The 14,542-nt window shown below is 51.1% G+C and overlaps 1 protein-coding gene across 1 annotated transcript; it reads left to right on the forward strand.

Annotated features, from left to right (window-relative positions):
- Positions 1-1,544: 1,544 nt before the first annotated feature.
- Positions 1,545-3,285, forward strand: LOC137635522 (uncharacterized). The gene is made up of 2 exons (XM_068368000.1): positions 1,545-1,635; positions 2,408-3,285. Exons 1-2 carry the CDS (start codon positions 1,545-1,547, stop codon positions 3,283-3,285), a joined length of 969 nt encoding a protein of 322 aa, XP_068224101.1.
- The last annotated feature ends 11,257 nt before the right edge of the window (positions 3,286-14,542 follow it).

Here is a 14,542-nt window from a genome sequence, read left to right on the forward strand (position 1 = left end):
TGAATATTCTTTTGACTTTTCACTATCGATGTGAATAGACACTGTTGGTTTTAGACCTGGACTTTTTTTTTCTGTTGACAAAATGGCTGACTATCGTAAGTGTGTTAGAGGATGCAAGACACGTATTCCTAGAGCCGCGGTTGATCCGCATTCAATATGCAGTGGTTGCAGAGGTCAGGTTTGTTCATATGATAACAGATGTAATGAATGCAAGTCTTTGTCTGATTCTGTTTGGAATATTTTTGAGCGCTATATTAAGCGACTGGAAAGGGATAGAATTAGAAGGTCTAGACCAACTAGTATTCTTTCGAATAGATCTTCTGATGGTGATATATCTGCCAATGTTCATTCTAATATTCCTATTGCAGTAGTCCCAGACCCCATTACGGTGTCAGAGGTAAGTGAACCTTCATTGAAGGATGTATTGGCTGCGATTTCAGCCTTAGGTGCGCAAGTTCGTTCCCTAACTACAGGAAAAGAGGTTATGTGGAATGCAGTGCGTGGCTTACAAAGCAAAATAATAAATAGTGAAGTGGAGGGTGCGTCTGTTCGTGTCCGTCATAATCCCAGCCCGGGACCTCTTTCATGCTCCCCAACCCCTGGGAGAAGGAAAGTCGAAAGGCAAAAGGATATGGCAGACTTTGATCAGCGAACGGACGTCCCCTTGAGCGATCATGTTAATGATGTACAGATCGCTCCTTCAGACCATAGTAAAGACGAGGTTAAAATGTATGCGTCTTCGTCAGATGACGCAAAACCGCGACGTGGTTGGCGTCAACCACTACGTTCTAGACCACTCAAGAGACATATGTCTCCTAATAAACCCTCCTGCAGTGACTGGTGTTCACCAGAGGTGTTTCTTTCGGACGAAGATGCCATGTCAGCACCGTAACAGTTACGTAAGACGCATAGTCTGTCGGATGAAGAAGGTGCTCATTTTACGTCAGTACACGCTCCTTCCCTTCCCCCAGATTGGGATATGTCACAAGTTCTTTCCCCTGGTAATCATCTGGAAGCAGACGTTAATACTGTTGACAATCTATCACAACAATCGATACACGATTCAGATCGCGCACAAGGCGCGCTAAAAGTATCGACAGTTGACGATACCTCTCAGCGATCGATACATCGTTCAGTTAGCGCACACGGCGCTCTTCATGTATCTGATTTGGCTGAGTTAAAAAGGTCTTTGTTCCGTAACTGAAATACAAACCACGCTATTTAATGTGGGTTATTACTTCGGCGGAGCTGAATGACGAGCCATTCGATTTTTAACAAGGGTTTACTACCCCACCGCTAGTTAGCGGGGGAGTAGGGAGGGGTAGCTTGCTAACCCCCCCCCCCCCCCACACACACACACACACACACACACTGGTGAATACTTCACTTTACTTTTGGCTCGGGTGGAGAACAGACCTGTCTGCTCTCTCCCTCGCTTTGACTGCCATTAATCTGTTTTGCTTTTTCTTTCTCAGTGTGTGAAGTTGGCCTCAATCATCATGCGTACGTGTCCTGGTTTACCTGACCGCCCTTGTGGGACCTTTATGTCGGCGGTAGACACGGATCCTCACACCTTGTGTCCTCATCGTAGGGGCCAACGTTGTGAAGGGAGTGGTCTACCTCCCAGTGGGAGAGGTTTGCCCAGCGCCGGAAGAAGAAGTCCAAAAGGGATATTTCTCCTTCAAAGGCTTCTTTGAAGAGAGAAAATCCCAAGGCCTCTTCTTCTGTTGCCCCAACCTCCTCCAAAGCTCCCACTCGATCGGTCTCTTCCGAGAGACCGTTGAAGGGGAGCGTAGACCGTTGTTCTGTTGACTGATCCCGGGGTGCGGGAGAGGTAGTTGCCTCCCATAGCGAGGCAGCTGCCCTTCCTCCCTCGGAGGAGGATATTGATTTCCCTGTACCTAACCGTGATTTGTTGCAGCTTTGGTCTTCCTTGGGGCTTCAGGGTTCGCCCTCCAAGGAAGCCCTGTTTGATATGCTCAAGCTGGGAGCAGCTGTTAAACAATCGCCGGTGATAGCAGACGTAGATCCTCTGTCTATCGTCGACGTTGTTATAACGGGGGCCTCCGGTGTGTCGGATCAAACTGCTCCTGTTGTTCTGAGGTAGCTGAAGGCTCTGATTCCCTCTCCGAACATCTTTCGAGGGCGGAACTTAGTCCCACGGTCTCTCCTGCTGGTGATTCTCCCCCCCGGGGGAGTTCACTTACAGAGACTCCTCTGCGGAGGCCTTACGAAGGTCAGCTTGCTGATCCCACGGCCCCTAGAGGGTGTTTAAGGCGGAAGGCTCGTCCTTCCCTTCGCCGTAGAGGTCTTCCTTCTCCTCACAAGGGAGTTAGGAGGCGCCTTTTCGGCTCGTCATCCCTGCAGTCCTCTGCTGAGGAGACTCACCGTTCTCCGATCCTGCCAGCTACCAACTTAGACCTCTCCGAAGATCGTTCGCAATCTCCTTCGGGACCCCCTTCCAGACCTGCTGTCCTGCCATCACCCTTCAAGGATGCTGATCCTGTCATTGTACAGGCACCGGTCCCTTCGGGGCACAAGGGACTTGAGCGCAAAACTGTGCCTCAGTCCCTTAAGCGGCAGGCATCCCCTGTGCGCTGTCTTGCTGCGGTTCCTGACCTAGTGCCTCTGCACTCCCTTGCGCGCGTGCACGCTCCTGCACCTGTTCATGCGCGCCCTCCTGCAGTTTCTGTTTTAGCGAGCCAGCGCTCTCCTGCGCACCAGCGCCCTCCTGCAGTTCCTGCGACAGCGCCGCCTAATCGCTCCCCTCTTCGTCAGCGCTCTCCAGGGCCCCAGCGCCCTTCTGGAGTGAAGCGCATTGCAGTAGTTCCTGACACAGCGTGCAAGCGCTCACCAACGCGCCAGCGCTCTCCTACAGCCCAGCGCGCAGTACAGGAGGTACCTAAGTTAGCGCACGGGCGCTCACAGGTACTCCTGCCTCCTTCTAAACTGCGCACCCCTGTGCGCCCGTATCCTGTTGCGCGCCACGCGCGCCTAGCCCAGCAGCGCACACCTGTGCGCCCGAATCCTGTTGCGTACCCTGCGCTCCCATCGCAGCAGCGCACACCAGTGCGCCCGATTCCAGTTGCGCTCCCATCGCAGCAGCGCACACCAGTGCGCCCGATTCCAGTTGCGCGCCCTGCAAGCCCATTCCAGCAGCACACGCCCTTGCGTCCGCATCCTGATGTGCGCCCACGATCCCCTGTGCGCGCAGCGCGCCCTCGTTCACCTCAGAGGGCAGTCCTACACCACCTGCGCATCGTTCTCCTACGCGCCAGCGCGTAAGCTCACCCTTGCGCCCTCACGAGGCTGCGCAATCGCGCCCTCGCCCCGTGCTTCCTGACTCGCGCTAGGAATATTTCTCCTGTGCACGCGCGCCCCATAATTTCGCCCGCACGGGCTCACCAGCAGGTTCCTGCGCGCCCGCGCACACGCGAGCAAAAGGTTTCTCACGCTCCAGCTCCTATCCTGCCTTCAACACCGCCCCACATTCCAGCTCCTGCGTGCCGCACACCCTTGCCGTCACCTGTACGCGCCCTCGCCGTTACCTGTACGCGCCCGCGCTTCCCCGCACTTGCGTGCCTGCGTGCCCGGCGTGGTCACGCGTGCACGCACAAAGTTCCTGTACCACACGTTCCTGCCGTGCGCAGGGCTCATCGCGCAACTGCCAGCACGATTCTCGCCGCGATCGCGCCCGCACGCGGCCTCTTGGGGCTTCAGGCAGACAGATCTTCTTCTCGTTCCCCCCCTCGCCGGAGGAGGGGAGGTTTTCTGACAGGTCTAAAGACACTCTTTCAGCTCAGGCGAACCCTCGTTTGTCGACTCCTCCTCGGGATCTTTCGATCCCCTTCCCTCCAGAGGGAGTGTTTGACAGCGCGACTGTCAGCCAACAGCCCTGGTTTGGTACCATAGTCGGAGCTCTCATGCAGGCTTTTAAGCCTGTGTTCTCTGAACTAGGTCACAAAGCAGTGGCTACCTTGTCTCCCCTGAAGAGGAAGAGAGGAGTACCCTCCGTGGTGACTTCTCCGAGGGCTAAGCTGTCTCCTCGGAAATCCTTGCGCAAGGCTCCTCCTCCCCAGACTTTCTCTCCCTCCCCTGCGGATGAGGATTTCCCATCCTCAGGGGAGTCGGAAGAGCCGGTCCGTTCCCCCATCGCACCAATGGGGGAAACTTCGCCTCTCCCTGAGAAGTCTCCTCACGCCGGACTGGAGAAGAGCCTGCATCCATCGTTGTTAGAGTCCTGTATCCCTCCCAGGAGGGAGCCGAAGGACTCGAAGACTTTGCCGAAGTCTTCTACAAGTATAAGACTTTGCTGCTAGCCCTTCGGGAGGAGAGCATCAAGAGTCAGAACATGTGTTCTGGGAAGTTCTGACCCTCATGAGAAATCTCAACGGGTTTCCGGACCCTGAGATCCCTCCTCGTGAGGGGAAGGACACGGTCTTGGACCGAGTCTATGGCACCCAGAAGCCCTCTAGGGCTAGTGCAGCCTTGCCCTGGTCACAAGGGATGAAGAGTGCCAGAGACAAGGTCGAAGACCAGCTCTCCGAGCTTGCCTCCTCCAACAGATCCAGCGCCGGTAACAAGCTCCTCCCTCCTCCTCGAGTCCATCAGAGGAGGTACTTTGAGATCTTAGAGGAAACTTGTTTGAGTCTTCCCATTCACCATTCTGTGGAAGAACTCACAGGGGGAGTCCCTCTTGAGAGACTTTCCAACCGGCAGATTTTGTATTCTGCCACTGAGATCCTAAGCCAGGAGAAGGTGGCGAAGTGTGCCATGCAGGCAACTTCGTGGCTTGGCATCTGGCTGGGGTCTCTGGGCATCCTGGTGCATTCTGAGGACCTGTCCAAAGAAAGCACCAGGAAGGCACTGGGGACTTTCTTACTCTCTGGCACGCGGACCATCGAGTTTCTGGCCCACCAAGTCTCGAGCTTGTGGGCCAATACGATCCTGAAACGTCGAGACGCAGTTGCCGAGAGGTTCCACCAGAAAGTCCCCAGTTCTGACGTTAGCAGGCTCAGACACACTTCCGTGCTCGGTAAGAGTCTGTTTGAGCCTAAGAACGTGGAGCTAGCCGCTGAGAGGTGGAGGAAGTCCAACCAAGACTCCCTCCTCCACAGGGCCCTGACATCTAGGCCCTACAAACCTCCAGCAACTCAGCAGCCCCGTCCAGCTAAGAATACGAAAAAGACTACAGCAGCGAAGCCAAAGGTGTCTAAGCCCTTTCCCATCAAGGACAGGAAGGGCAGGAAGTCCTCCAGGGGAGGTAAAAATCCTAGAGGGAGCGGCCGTGGCCGTTAATGCTAGGATTGGCAGTCCCTCTGCATGTCCACCAGTGGGGGGATGTCTACAAAGTTGTGCGACAAGGTGGCAGCAACTCGGGGCAGATACCTGGACGATTTCCGTGATCGCTCAGGGTTATCGCGTCCCGTTTACATCCTCTCTACCTCCCCTGACAGCGAGGCCAGTGTCATTGAGCTCCCTTACCATGGGATCGGTAAGGGGGCAAGCCCTCTGGGCAGAAGTCGAGACCATGTTGAAGAAGGACGTTCTCCAAGAGGTGGTAGACGGGTCCCCAAGCTTCTACAGTCGACTCTTTCTTGTAAAGAAGGCGTCTGGAGGCTGGAGACCAGTCATCGACCTCTCGACTCTAAACAGGTTTGTCAGACTGACTCCGTTCAGCATGGAGACGGCAGACACGGTCAGACTTGCAGTGAGACCGCAAGACTTCATGTGTACACTGGACCTGAAGGACGCGTACTTCCAGATCCCAGTCCATCCGTCTTCCAGGAAGTACCTAAGATTCTGCCTAGGCAACAAGATCTACCAGTTCAAGGTGCTGTGCTTCGGTCTCTCCACAGCTCCTCAAGTGTTCACCAGAGTGTTCACCCTGATTTCATCGTGGGCTCACTGGATCGTTATCCGTCTCCTCCGTTACCTAGACGACTGGCTGATCCTAGCAGACTCGGAGGCAACCCTTCTTCGCCACCGAGACAGGGTTCTCAAGCTTTGCCAGGATCTGGGGATCATGGTAAATCTCAAGAAGTCCTCTCTGCAGCCCTCTCTGAAACTGGTATACCTAGGCATGGTCATAGACACCAATCTCCACCAAGCCTTCCCATCAGACGACAGGATAGCAAGGCTGAGGAAGGTTGCAAGGCCTTTCCTCAAACGAGAAGAACTTCCAGCCCAAACGTGGTTACGTCTCCTCGGCCACCTCTCTTCCTTGGTCCGTCTGGTTCCCAATGGTCGCCTCAGAATGAGATCCCTCCAGTGGCGATTCAAGTCTCGGTGGAATCAAGGACACGATTCCCAGGACTTTCTGATCCCTATGGGTCCTGCGGAACGGACAGACCTTCGGTGGTGGCTAGCAGACGAGAACTTACAAAAGGGAGTGGATCTTCTCGTCCTTCCCCCGGATTTGATGTTGTTTTCGGACACATCAATGATAGGGTGGGGGGCCCACGTTCTGAACCTCAAGACCTCAGGCCTGTGGTCAGAATCAGAAAGGTACCTCCACATAAACCTGCTAGAAATGAAGGCCGTATCCCTGGCACTTCAAAAGTTCCATCAGGTCCTGGCGGGCCACTCTGTGGTGGTGATGAGCGACAACACCACAGTAGTGGCTTATATCAACAAGCAGGGAGGTACTTTCTCGGAACAGCTATCCCATCTTACAGTAGAGATACTGAGATGGTCCGAAGCCCACTCGGTCACACTTTCAGCTCGCTTCATTCCAGGCAAAAGGAATGTGCTCGCCGACAGTCTGAGCAGAGCAACGCAGATACTGTACCTCTGGTGGTTGGGTCTTTTGTAATTTAACTGCAATATTTTAATATTTAAAAGGTTCACATTCTAACCCCATAGAAAATCTTTCTGCCAAAGGTATCACACAGCTAAAACACTTTTCCTGTTGTTTTTGGCATCAACTAAAGGCATTAGTGAAATACAAGCTCTTTTTTTATAATGTAGGCCATGAAGTCCTGACATGGCTTATTTTTAATCAGGCTTTCATGCAGAGGAATTTTAAGAATGTATTGGTTTATTAGGTAGAATAAAAATAATTCTTACATAGCTTTGTATTCATGAACTTCTTCTTCTTTAGATTGCCCGGAGCTTCTCTCCGGACAGGGGCTTTTTGACGGTGCGTCTAGCCCCTAGGTGGTTTCCCCGGCGGGTAGGTGTGGTGGTTGCAGATCAGCGAGGCCTGGAAGTATATTTTTTTTTCTTTTCCCTAGTTAGGGGCGAAATGAGAGGTTTTATAGTGGTAGGGGAAAGGCTGTATAGTAGAGAGTCCCAGTGAGTAGGAGAGTCTGGGAGAGGAAAGGAGGGTTTTCAGTGGGAGAAGAAAGAAGCAGTTTTAAGTGTAAGTACTTATTGCTGCTTGCAAAGGTCAATTAGATTTTGCAACATGTTGCGAGCTTGCTCAGCCCAAGGGCCAGCACTGATTAAGCCCCTGGCTGGCCATGGGCGGCGTCAAAGGATTTTACTTATAGAAATGCCTGCTTTAGGCAGGCAAGGTCAAGAGACCAAGTGTTTAGGCCTGTTTAGGGCCAAGTGATGAGATTAAGCTCAAAGGTGAAAGATTAAAGAGTTTAGTCCCAGTGAGTTAGAGAGACTGGGAGAGGAGGGAAGGGTTCTCGGTGGGAGGGGAAAGAAGCAGTTTTAGGCATAAGTGCTTATTACTGCTTGCCTGGTGTCACTGGGTATGGCTCTGGCATGCCAGGGACAGAGTCGAAAAGATTTTTCTTATATGAATACCTGCTTTAAGCAGGCAGGGTTAAGAGACCCAGTGTTTAGGTCCTGTTGAGGGCTAAAGAGTTGAGATGAAGTTTTAAGGGTGAAAGGTTATAGAACTTGGTCCCAGTGAGTTAGAGGGGCTGGGAGAGAAGCGGAGTGATTTGCGTTAGAGGGCAAAAAAGGGCGGAGGAAAGCCTTAACCAAGGAGAGAAGGCTAAGGGTGGTTGAGAGTTGATATCTGCATAGGCTGGGAGAGACTGTCTTCTTACCTAGGTGGGGGGTAAGATCGCAGAAAACCTGCAAGCGTCTCTATGTTTTTGAGAATGTGGGCAGTCACATGTTCTGCAGTATGCGGCACTCCTTGGCCGAGGTTTTGTCTCAGATTTGTGGTTTCTGGGCAGTGGCAGAGGTAATGATCTAGTGGGAGTGCCGGAACAGCTTCGCAGTACTTGCATTGCCTACCCTCAGGGTTGATGATTTCCCATGAGCAGGGGTACCCTAACCTTAGTCTGTGGTAGATTACTGCTAGTTTGCGGGGCGTGTTCTTTGGTAGATCGTGGTGCCAGGCTGGTAGTGTTGATATACCATTTTGCTGATTTTGACGAGGCAAATAGGGCTTGTCTGATGGAGCTATGTAGTTGTGTTTGACAGTAAGCATTCATTGCTGATTTGAACTGTTCATGCGATGGGTTAAGGGTTATGCTGATAGTGGTGACTTGGAGGGCCTGCTTTGCTAATTGATCGGCTTCTTCATTACCGAGTATGCCTATATGACTGGGGATCCAATTTAGTGTGATCTGTCGGTTCTGGAGAGCATGTGTGTGGGCTATCTGTCTGATAGAGCAGATGATGAGTGTGTTTTCTTGGATATCTTGGCTCCTGATTGCTGCCATAGCTCCTATGGAGTCAGTATGTATCGTGGTGTTACCTTGACTGGTGAGTGAATGTGTGAGGGCTTTGAGTATGGCAACTAATTCAGTTTGGAGTGTGGAGGCATTGTTGGAGATCCTCCAGCAGTCCGAGAAATGTGGGGAGTAGACTGCTGCAGCTGCCGCAGGAACCTCCCTGTCTACAGAGCCGTCAGTATAATACACATTGTCAGCGAGCGTGAGGGTGATCGAATCAAGGGCTGCTCTAAAGGCCTGTGCTGGTGGGCATAGCGCCTTGGAGAACGGGAGGGTGGTGTAGTGGTACTTGATTGGGCTGGGAATCCAGGGGGGTTTTTCCGAAAAGTCCGGGTGGAAGGTGTCTTTTTTGAGTGTAGATAGCATTGTCTGAGAGCCGTTGGATCTTAGGGCTGTGATAAGATGGCCAGCATAGGTGTGAGGAGGGGCCAAATCTTCCGAAAGAGAGATTAGGCCTTGAAGTTTGTTATGGAGTGGGCAGTTCCGGTTGGTCTTGAAAGTTTTGAAGATTATAGAGCTGTTTCGTGAGTTTATCCTATCTGTGAGTGGCAGGAGATGGGTTTCGGCTCGAAGCAGTGAGAGCCTGGTCCAAATCGGGGCACCGAGGATGGTCCTCATGGCATTATTTTGAATTACTTCAATGGACTTTTCCTGTGTAGAGCTGAGGGTAGTGAGAACAGGGGCTGCATATTCTACCAAAGAGCGTACAGCCTGAATGTGGAAGAGTCTTAGAATGTGATGTGTGGCACCCTGGTTTAGTGACGTGATGCGTCGGAGTGCGTTCAGTCGGCTGTTGGCCTTGTGCTTGAGGAGCGTTATTTCGGGGGTGGGTGATAGCCTGAAGTTGAGGTTAACACCTAAGTAGGTAAAGTTGTTGACCCATTCAATAGGCGTTCCTAGTAGGTTTAGTGGAGGGGGTGGTTGAGAGTGCTTGATAGCCATGGCTTTGGTCTTGTTCGGGTTTATTTTCAGTCCTAAGACCTGGCAGCTTGCTGCAATGGTGTCTAGGGCGATTTGCATTTTACGGTGTTTGTTGTTGACTATGTGTGGGCAGACAACGCACATATCGTCTGCGTAGATGAAGATTTGAATGCCCTCCGGGTAGTCTTCTTTCAATATATTTTCAATGAGTACATTGAATAAGAAGGGGCTTAATATCCCTCCTTGTGGAGTGCCATTTTCGAGTGGTATGTATGGTGATGTGGCTCCCTGGAAAGTAACTCTAGCTACTCTGTTTTGGGTATATTTCTGCATCCACGCAAGGAGGTGGCCTCTGACGCCTTTGAGGACTAGTGATGTCAGAGCTGGCTAGCTCATAGGCCTTCTCAAGATCAAGGAAAACAACTAGTGCGCTTTTTCCGTTGACTGTGGCCATGACATCAGCTAGACATTCTTGTGTTCCAATGCCTCTCGTGTAGGCATAGAGCCTGTCGTGCAAAGGGCCCACCGCCCACTGAAGCCGCCGGAGGACCATCCGTTCAGCTACCTTACCAGTGCAGCTGAGTAGGGCAATGGGACGATAGGCATTCATTTCCTTAGGCATTGGTATTGGATTGGTGTCCTGTTTGTTCCATGGTTCGGGCCTGATATTTTGAGCATGCGTTAGGTTAATTATGTGTAAGTAGCTATTTTTGGCAGGTTCGCCAAGATGCTTTAGCATCGAATAAGTGATGCCATCGGCACCAGGGGCCGTGTCTCTACATTTAGCTAGGGCAGCCTCAAGTTCGGCCGAAGTGTAGAGCGCATCAGTGCATGACGGTTCATTGCAGGCTGCTCTAACTAGGTCATTTCTTCTAGGCCGAAGTTGTTCCTGCCTGGCCTGGGTAGCTGGGCATAGGTTAGTTGATTTCGATCGATTTGCAAAGGTTTGAGCTATGTTCATGGCCTCTTGATGGGGTTGAGGATGAGTGGGCTTGGTCTGGTGTCTTTTGGATCCTGAGACCTTGTTAAACCAGGCCCAGATGGCCCTGAGAGATGTTTGTTGTGAAATTTGGCTGCACCATTGGAGCCATTTTGCCCTTTTTACTTCGTTGGCAACTTGAACTGCTTCGGCTATGAGCTCCCTCAGTAGAAGGAGTAGCCCATCAGTCCTGTGCCGTCTGAAGAGCTTCCTTGTCCTGTTTATCCGTCTGTTCGTTTCTTTTATGCGCGGGCCGTAGTACCACGCGTCCTTATGATTGTATTGCGGGTTCCTGCCTTTCCTGGGCATGGAGGCATCCGCAGCCAGGGTGATTTGTTTTGTAAAATCCGTAAGGAGGAAGGTGGGGTCCTCAGATGGGTTTTCTGCGAGCTTGAGAGCCCATGTTGTCATGTGCCTCTCGAAGATGTCCCATTGGGCAAAGTCAGGATTCCATCTTGCCGGGGGTGGCAGGATTGGTGGGAGTTTGGGGGTTGGTACCGTGGCGAGGATGGCGAAGTGGTCACTGGCGAGGGACGGGTGTAACATCCAGGAGGCGGTGTCGTGGAGGGCTCTTGGGATGAACATTAAATCTAGGGTGCCACCAGCAATGTGGGTGCTGGCAGGTAGCCTGTTCAGAAGGGCAACGTTGGGGAAATCCTGAAGGAGGGAGTATAGGTACCTCCCAGTGGGGTTTGTACTTGGAGAGTGTAAAAAGGGGTGGTGAGCATTTAGATCACCTGCAAGGATGGCGTTGGAAGCGGAGATGGAAGCAAAAAGGTTTTCAGCTTCCAGAGACTTTCTTGGGCTTTTATATATGTTGTGTAGGGTGAGTGTTGTGTGGGCCAGTCTGATTTCTACACTGAGCAGTTCAGCTTCTCCGCACTGTATTGTCGGTAGCTTTGTGGACTGTATTGTGTCTTTTACTAGTGTGAGTAGTCCCCGTGTTGTGTCCGTGCGAGGAGTTTTGTGTATAGTGTATCCTTTGTAGGAGAAGAGTGAGTTCTCCCTGAGCAATGTCTCCTGTAAAAGGACCACGTCTGGCTTGAGGGTGGCAGTCTGAGATTGCAGGAGTGCATACTTGCTGCTAACTCCTGCGATGTTCCACTGCATAATTTTAAGTCACTTGCCGGTTCCATATGTGTGTAGGTAAACTTCAGAGTCCGAGCTATCATTGCTGTAAGGATCCATGGTATTGGGTCAGGTCCTTAATCAGGTTTGCTATGATGTGCATGTAGTCTGGGGAGAGCCCATGGGCCCCATGAAGGGCTGAATGGAGGTTTATAGTGATTTCTTGCAATTTCTTAATGCAAGAGCAGCAGGGTAAGAGATCGGGCTGGGAAGGAGAGGTTGGGCTGGGTTCCTTAGATAGCCTACTATTGGGTAATTTGTTTGCTGAGTGGTTGGGTGTGGGTGAGGTGGTAGCAGAGTACTGTAACGCAGGAACAGGCTCGGTCGAGCCTGAAGAGCCAGCAGAGTGCTGTACCACAGGGACAGGCTCAGTCGAGCCTGAAGAGCCGGCGGAGATGCTTGGACGGGAAGAGGTGGAGGGGTCGATATCTGGTTCAGGTGGAGGGACCTGCTGTGAGGATGAGGAGGGGGTGGGGTCCGAGCTTGCTGGGGAGCAGGGCTATGATGGGGAGGCGTGCAAGGAGGTTCAGTGCCAGAGGAGCGGATAGCTGGTTTTGCAGCTTCAGCGTAGGATTGGTGACATAACTGTGGAGGATGGTAGGATTGGGATGGGTGAAGGCGGAAGGAGGGGCGGAAAGGATTGATTTGAGTTCGTGAAGGTGCTGGGGTGCCCCTTCGATTTAGCTCATGGATGAAAGCTGGGCAGCGTTTGTTCCAGGCGTGATGGTCGGCGGATCAGTTGGGGCACTTTGCTATGGTTGGCTGATTGTTTTCGTGTTTAGTGATGCAGACTTCAGTTTCATGTTTCTCCGAGCATACCCCACATCTAGTCTCGTGTTGGCACTGACTCTTGTGGTGCCCAAAACGCTGGCAATTAAAACATCTTGTGGGCGGCGTGATATAGTCTGCAACTCTGTATTTGCCCCAATGATTTAGATCGAGAAATTGGGGAGTGGAGGGGCCTGTGAAGGTGCATACAACTGTGGTGGTATCAAAATTCTGCTTGTTCTTCTTGTACTGTTTGCGAACAGCTTCTGAAATGGCCGGGTGTTCGTTGATGAAATCTAAGTCAAGATAGAGGGGGTATCCATACACATAAATTTTTCGCCTTCTTTGGGAGGGGTCGAGTTCTGTAAAGTGGCGATAGTTCCTAAAGGTTTCGACTGTTTCGACATTCTTGGGAAAGAGGATGAAACTCCCATCGTTAGTTATTTTGTAAGTGTAAGCTATGGCACGACCTGCTTCTTTACCTGATTTTACTGCTAGATCTATCAATTTACTAGGGGAGTGGTTTGAGTTAGTATCCCTAGAGGCTTTGAATCTTGGAAGATCTGCTAGGGAAGGAACTGTTGGTTGTAGTTTACCTGCGACATTCAACGTCGTGTTCTCCGTGGGCCTCCTATTACCTTGGGTCCTTGTTTTTGCATGCCGTGCACTCTCTTGACTGCCTATGTCGGGCTTGGCAGTAGGCCGTGTTGCTGTCTTGGGCCTGACAGAGGGAGGAATAGCCGTTTCTTGTTGAGGGGCTGCTGAAGTATCTTTTATTCCTGTCTCTGGTCCGTTATCACTTTCGTCCATTTTGGGTACCGGGTCAGGGGAGCCTGTTTCGGATTGCGAAAGGTCGAGGTGGAGGTGTTCAATGTCCGAAGCTCCGTCTTCAGATTCTCCCTGGCTGGTGTGGGAGTCTCTTCTCGTTCTAGAAGAGTCCCCACCATTTGGGGAGATAGCTTCGACACTTTTCCTTTTAATGCCCCCTATAGAAGGGGTCTGGGCGCCATCATCAGCCATTGTTAGGGCAGCAAGGGCGATGAGACTTAACACAAATGACATGTTGAGCAGAAGAAAAAGATGGCTGATAACGGTCCGTTGCACGCAATGCAATGGGGAGGTGGTTTGTTTCACTTAGAGTCAAATGGCACAGGCAACAGAGCACTAGGTTGGGCCACTGGGTTAGGTCACTATTGGGTTCACACAGCATTGAAGTAATTAATCTTGGTAAAAATGAATCTTTTAACATGAGTCTTTGTGAGTAAATTCTTTAATAAACTAACTGAGGTCTGTGAAAAAGCACGATTTTTCTCCGATATTCACGGGAGAGGGAGCTTATGAAAACACCTATTGTTCGTTCTTCATGGGCGGAAAATCGTGCACCTATTCACCGAGACACGTGGCTGTAGGCACTGGGAATATAAGCACAGCTTTACACCGATATTTGCGGGAAAGAAAACACTTATTGTTCGTTCCTAACGGCACAATAATAGTACGATTTTACGCCGATGTTCTCGTTCCTTATAGGCGCAAAAATGTGCACTTGTACACTGAGTCACGTAGCTGTAAGCACTGGAATAATAGCACACTAATTTAACGCCGATGTTCTCGTTCCTTATAGGCGCAAAATTGTGCCCACATGTACCGAGACACGTGGCTATACACTGAGTTACGTGGCTGTAAACACTGGAAGAATAGCACGATCTTACGCTGATGTTCACGGAAGAAAGGCCTGTAAGAACACTTGTTCGTTCCTAACAGGCACAAAATTGTGCTCACATTAACTGGATTGTGTTGGCCTCTCACGTGAGTGAAAAAGGAAAATCATAGGGCGAGAGGAAGGCAAGGAACAATGAAAGGTTCCTGTTAGCTGCTCTCAGAGGAGCAGCGAGGAGGGTGGTGTTACCACGACGAGCACCAGAACGTGAAGAAGTATGGAATCCATCACCTCTGGTATTTTACATGACACCAAGTTTTTGGCAAGTTTCAATATGTTTTAAGAGGAGGAAGTAATTAATAATCCATTCTTCTTTTTTTTAACCCAAGCCTGGAATTTGTGTAAAAGTAAAAGTCAAGTGGTAATTATTTTTTTTCTAAAAATAGT

The sequence above is a fragment of the Palaemon carinicauda genome, unplaced genomic scaffold (assembly GCF_036898095.1).
Source record: "Palaemon carinicauda isolate YSFRI2023 unplaced genomic scaffold, ASM3689809v2 scaffold136, whole genome shotgun sequence".
Lineage (NCBI taxonomy): Eukaryota > Metazoa > Arthropoda > Malacostraca > Decapoda > Palaemonidae > Palaemon > Palaemon carinicauda.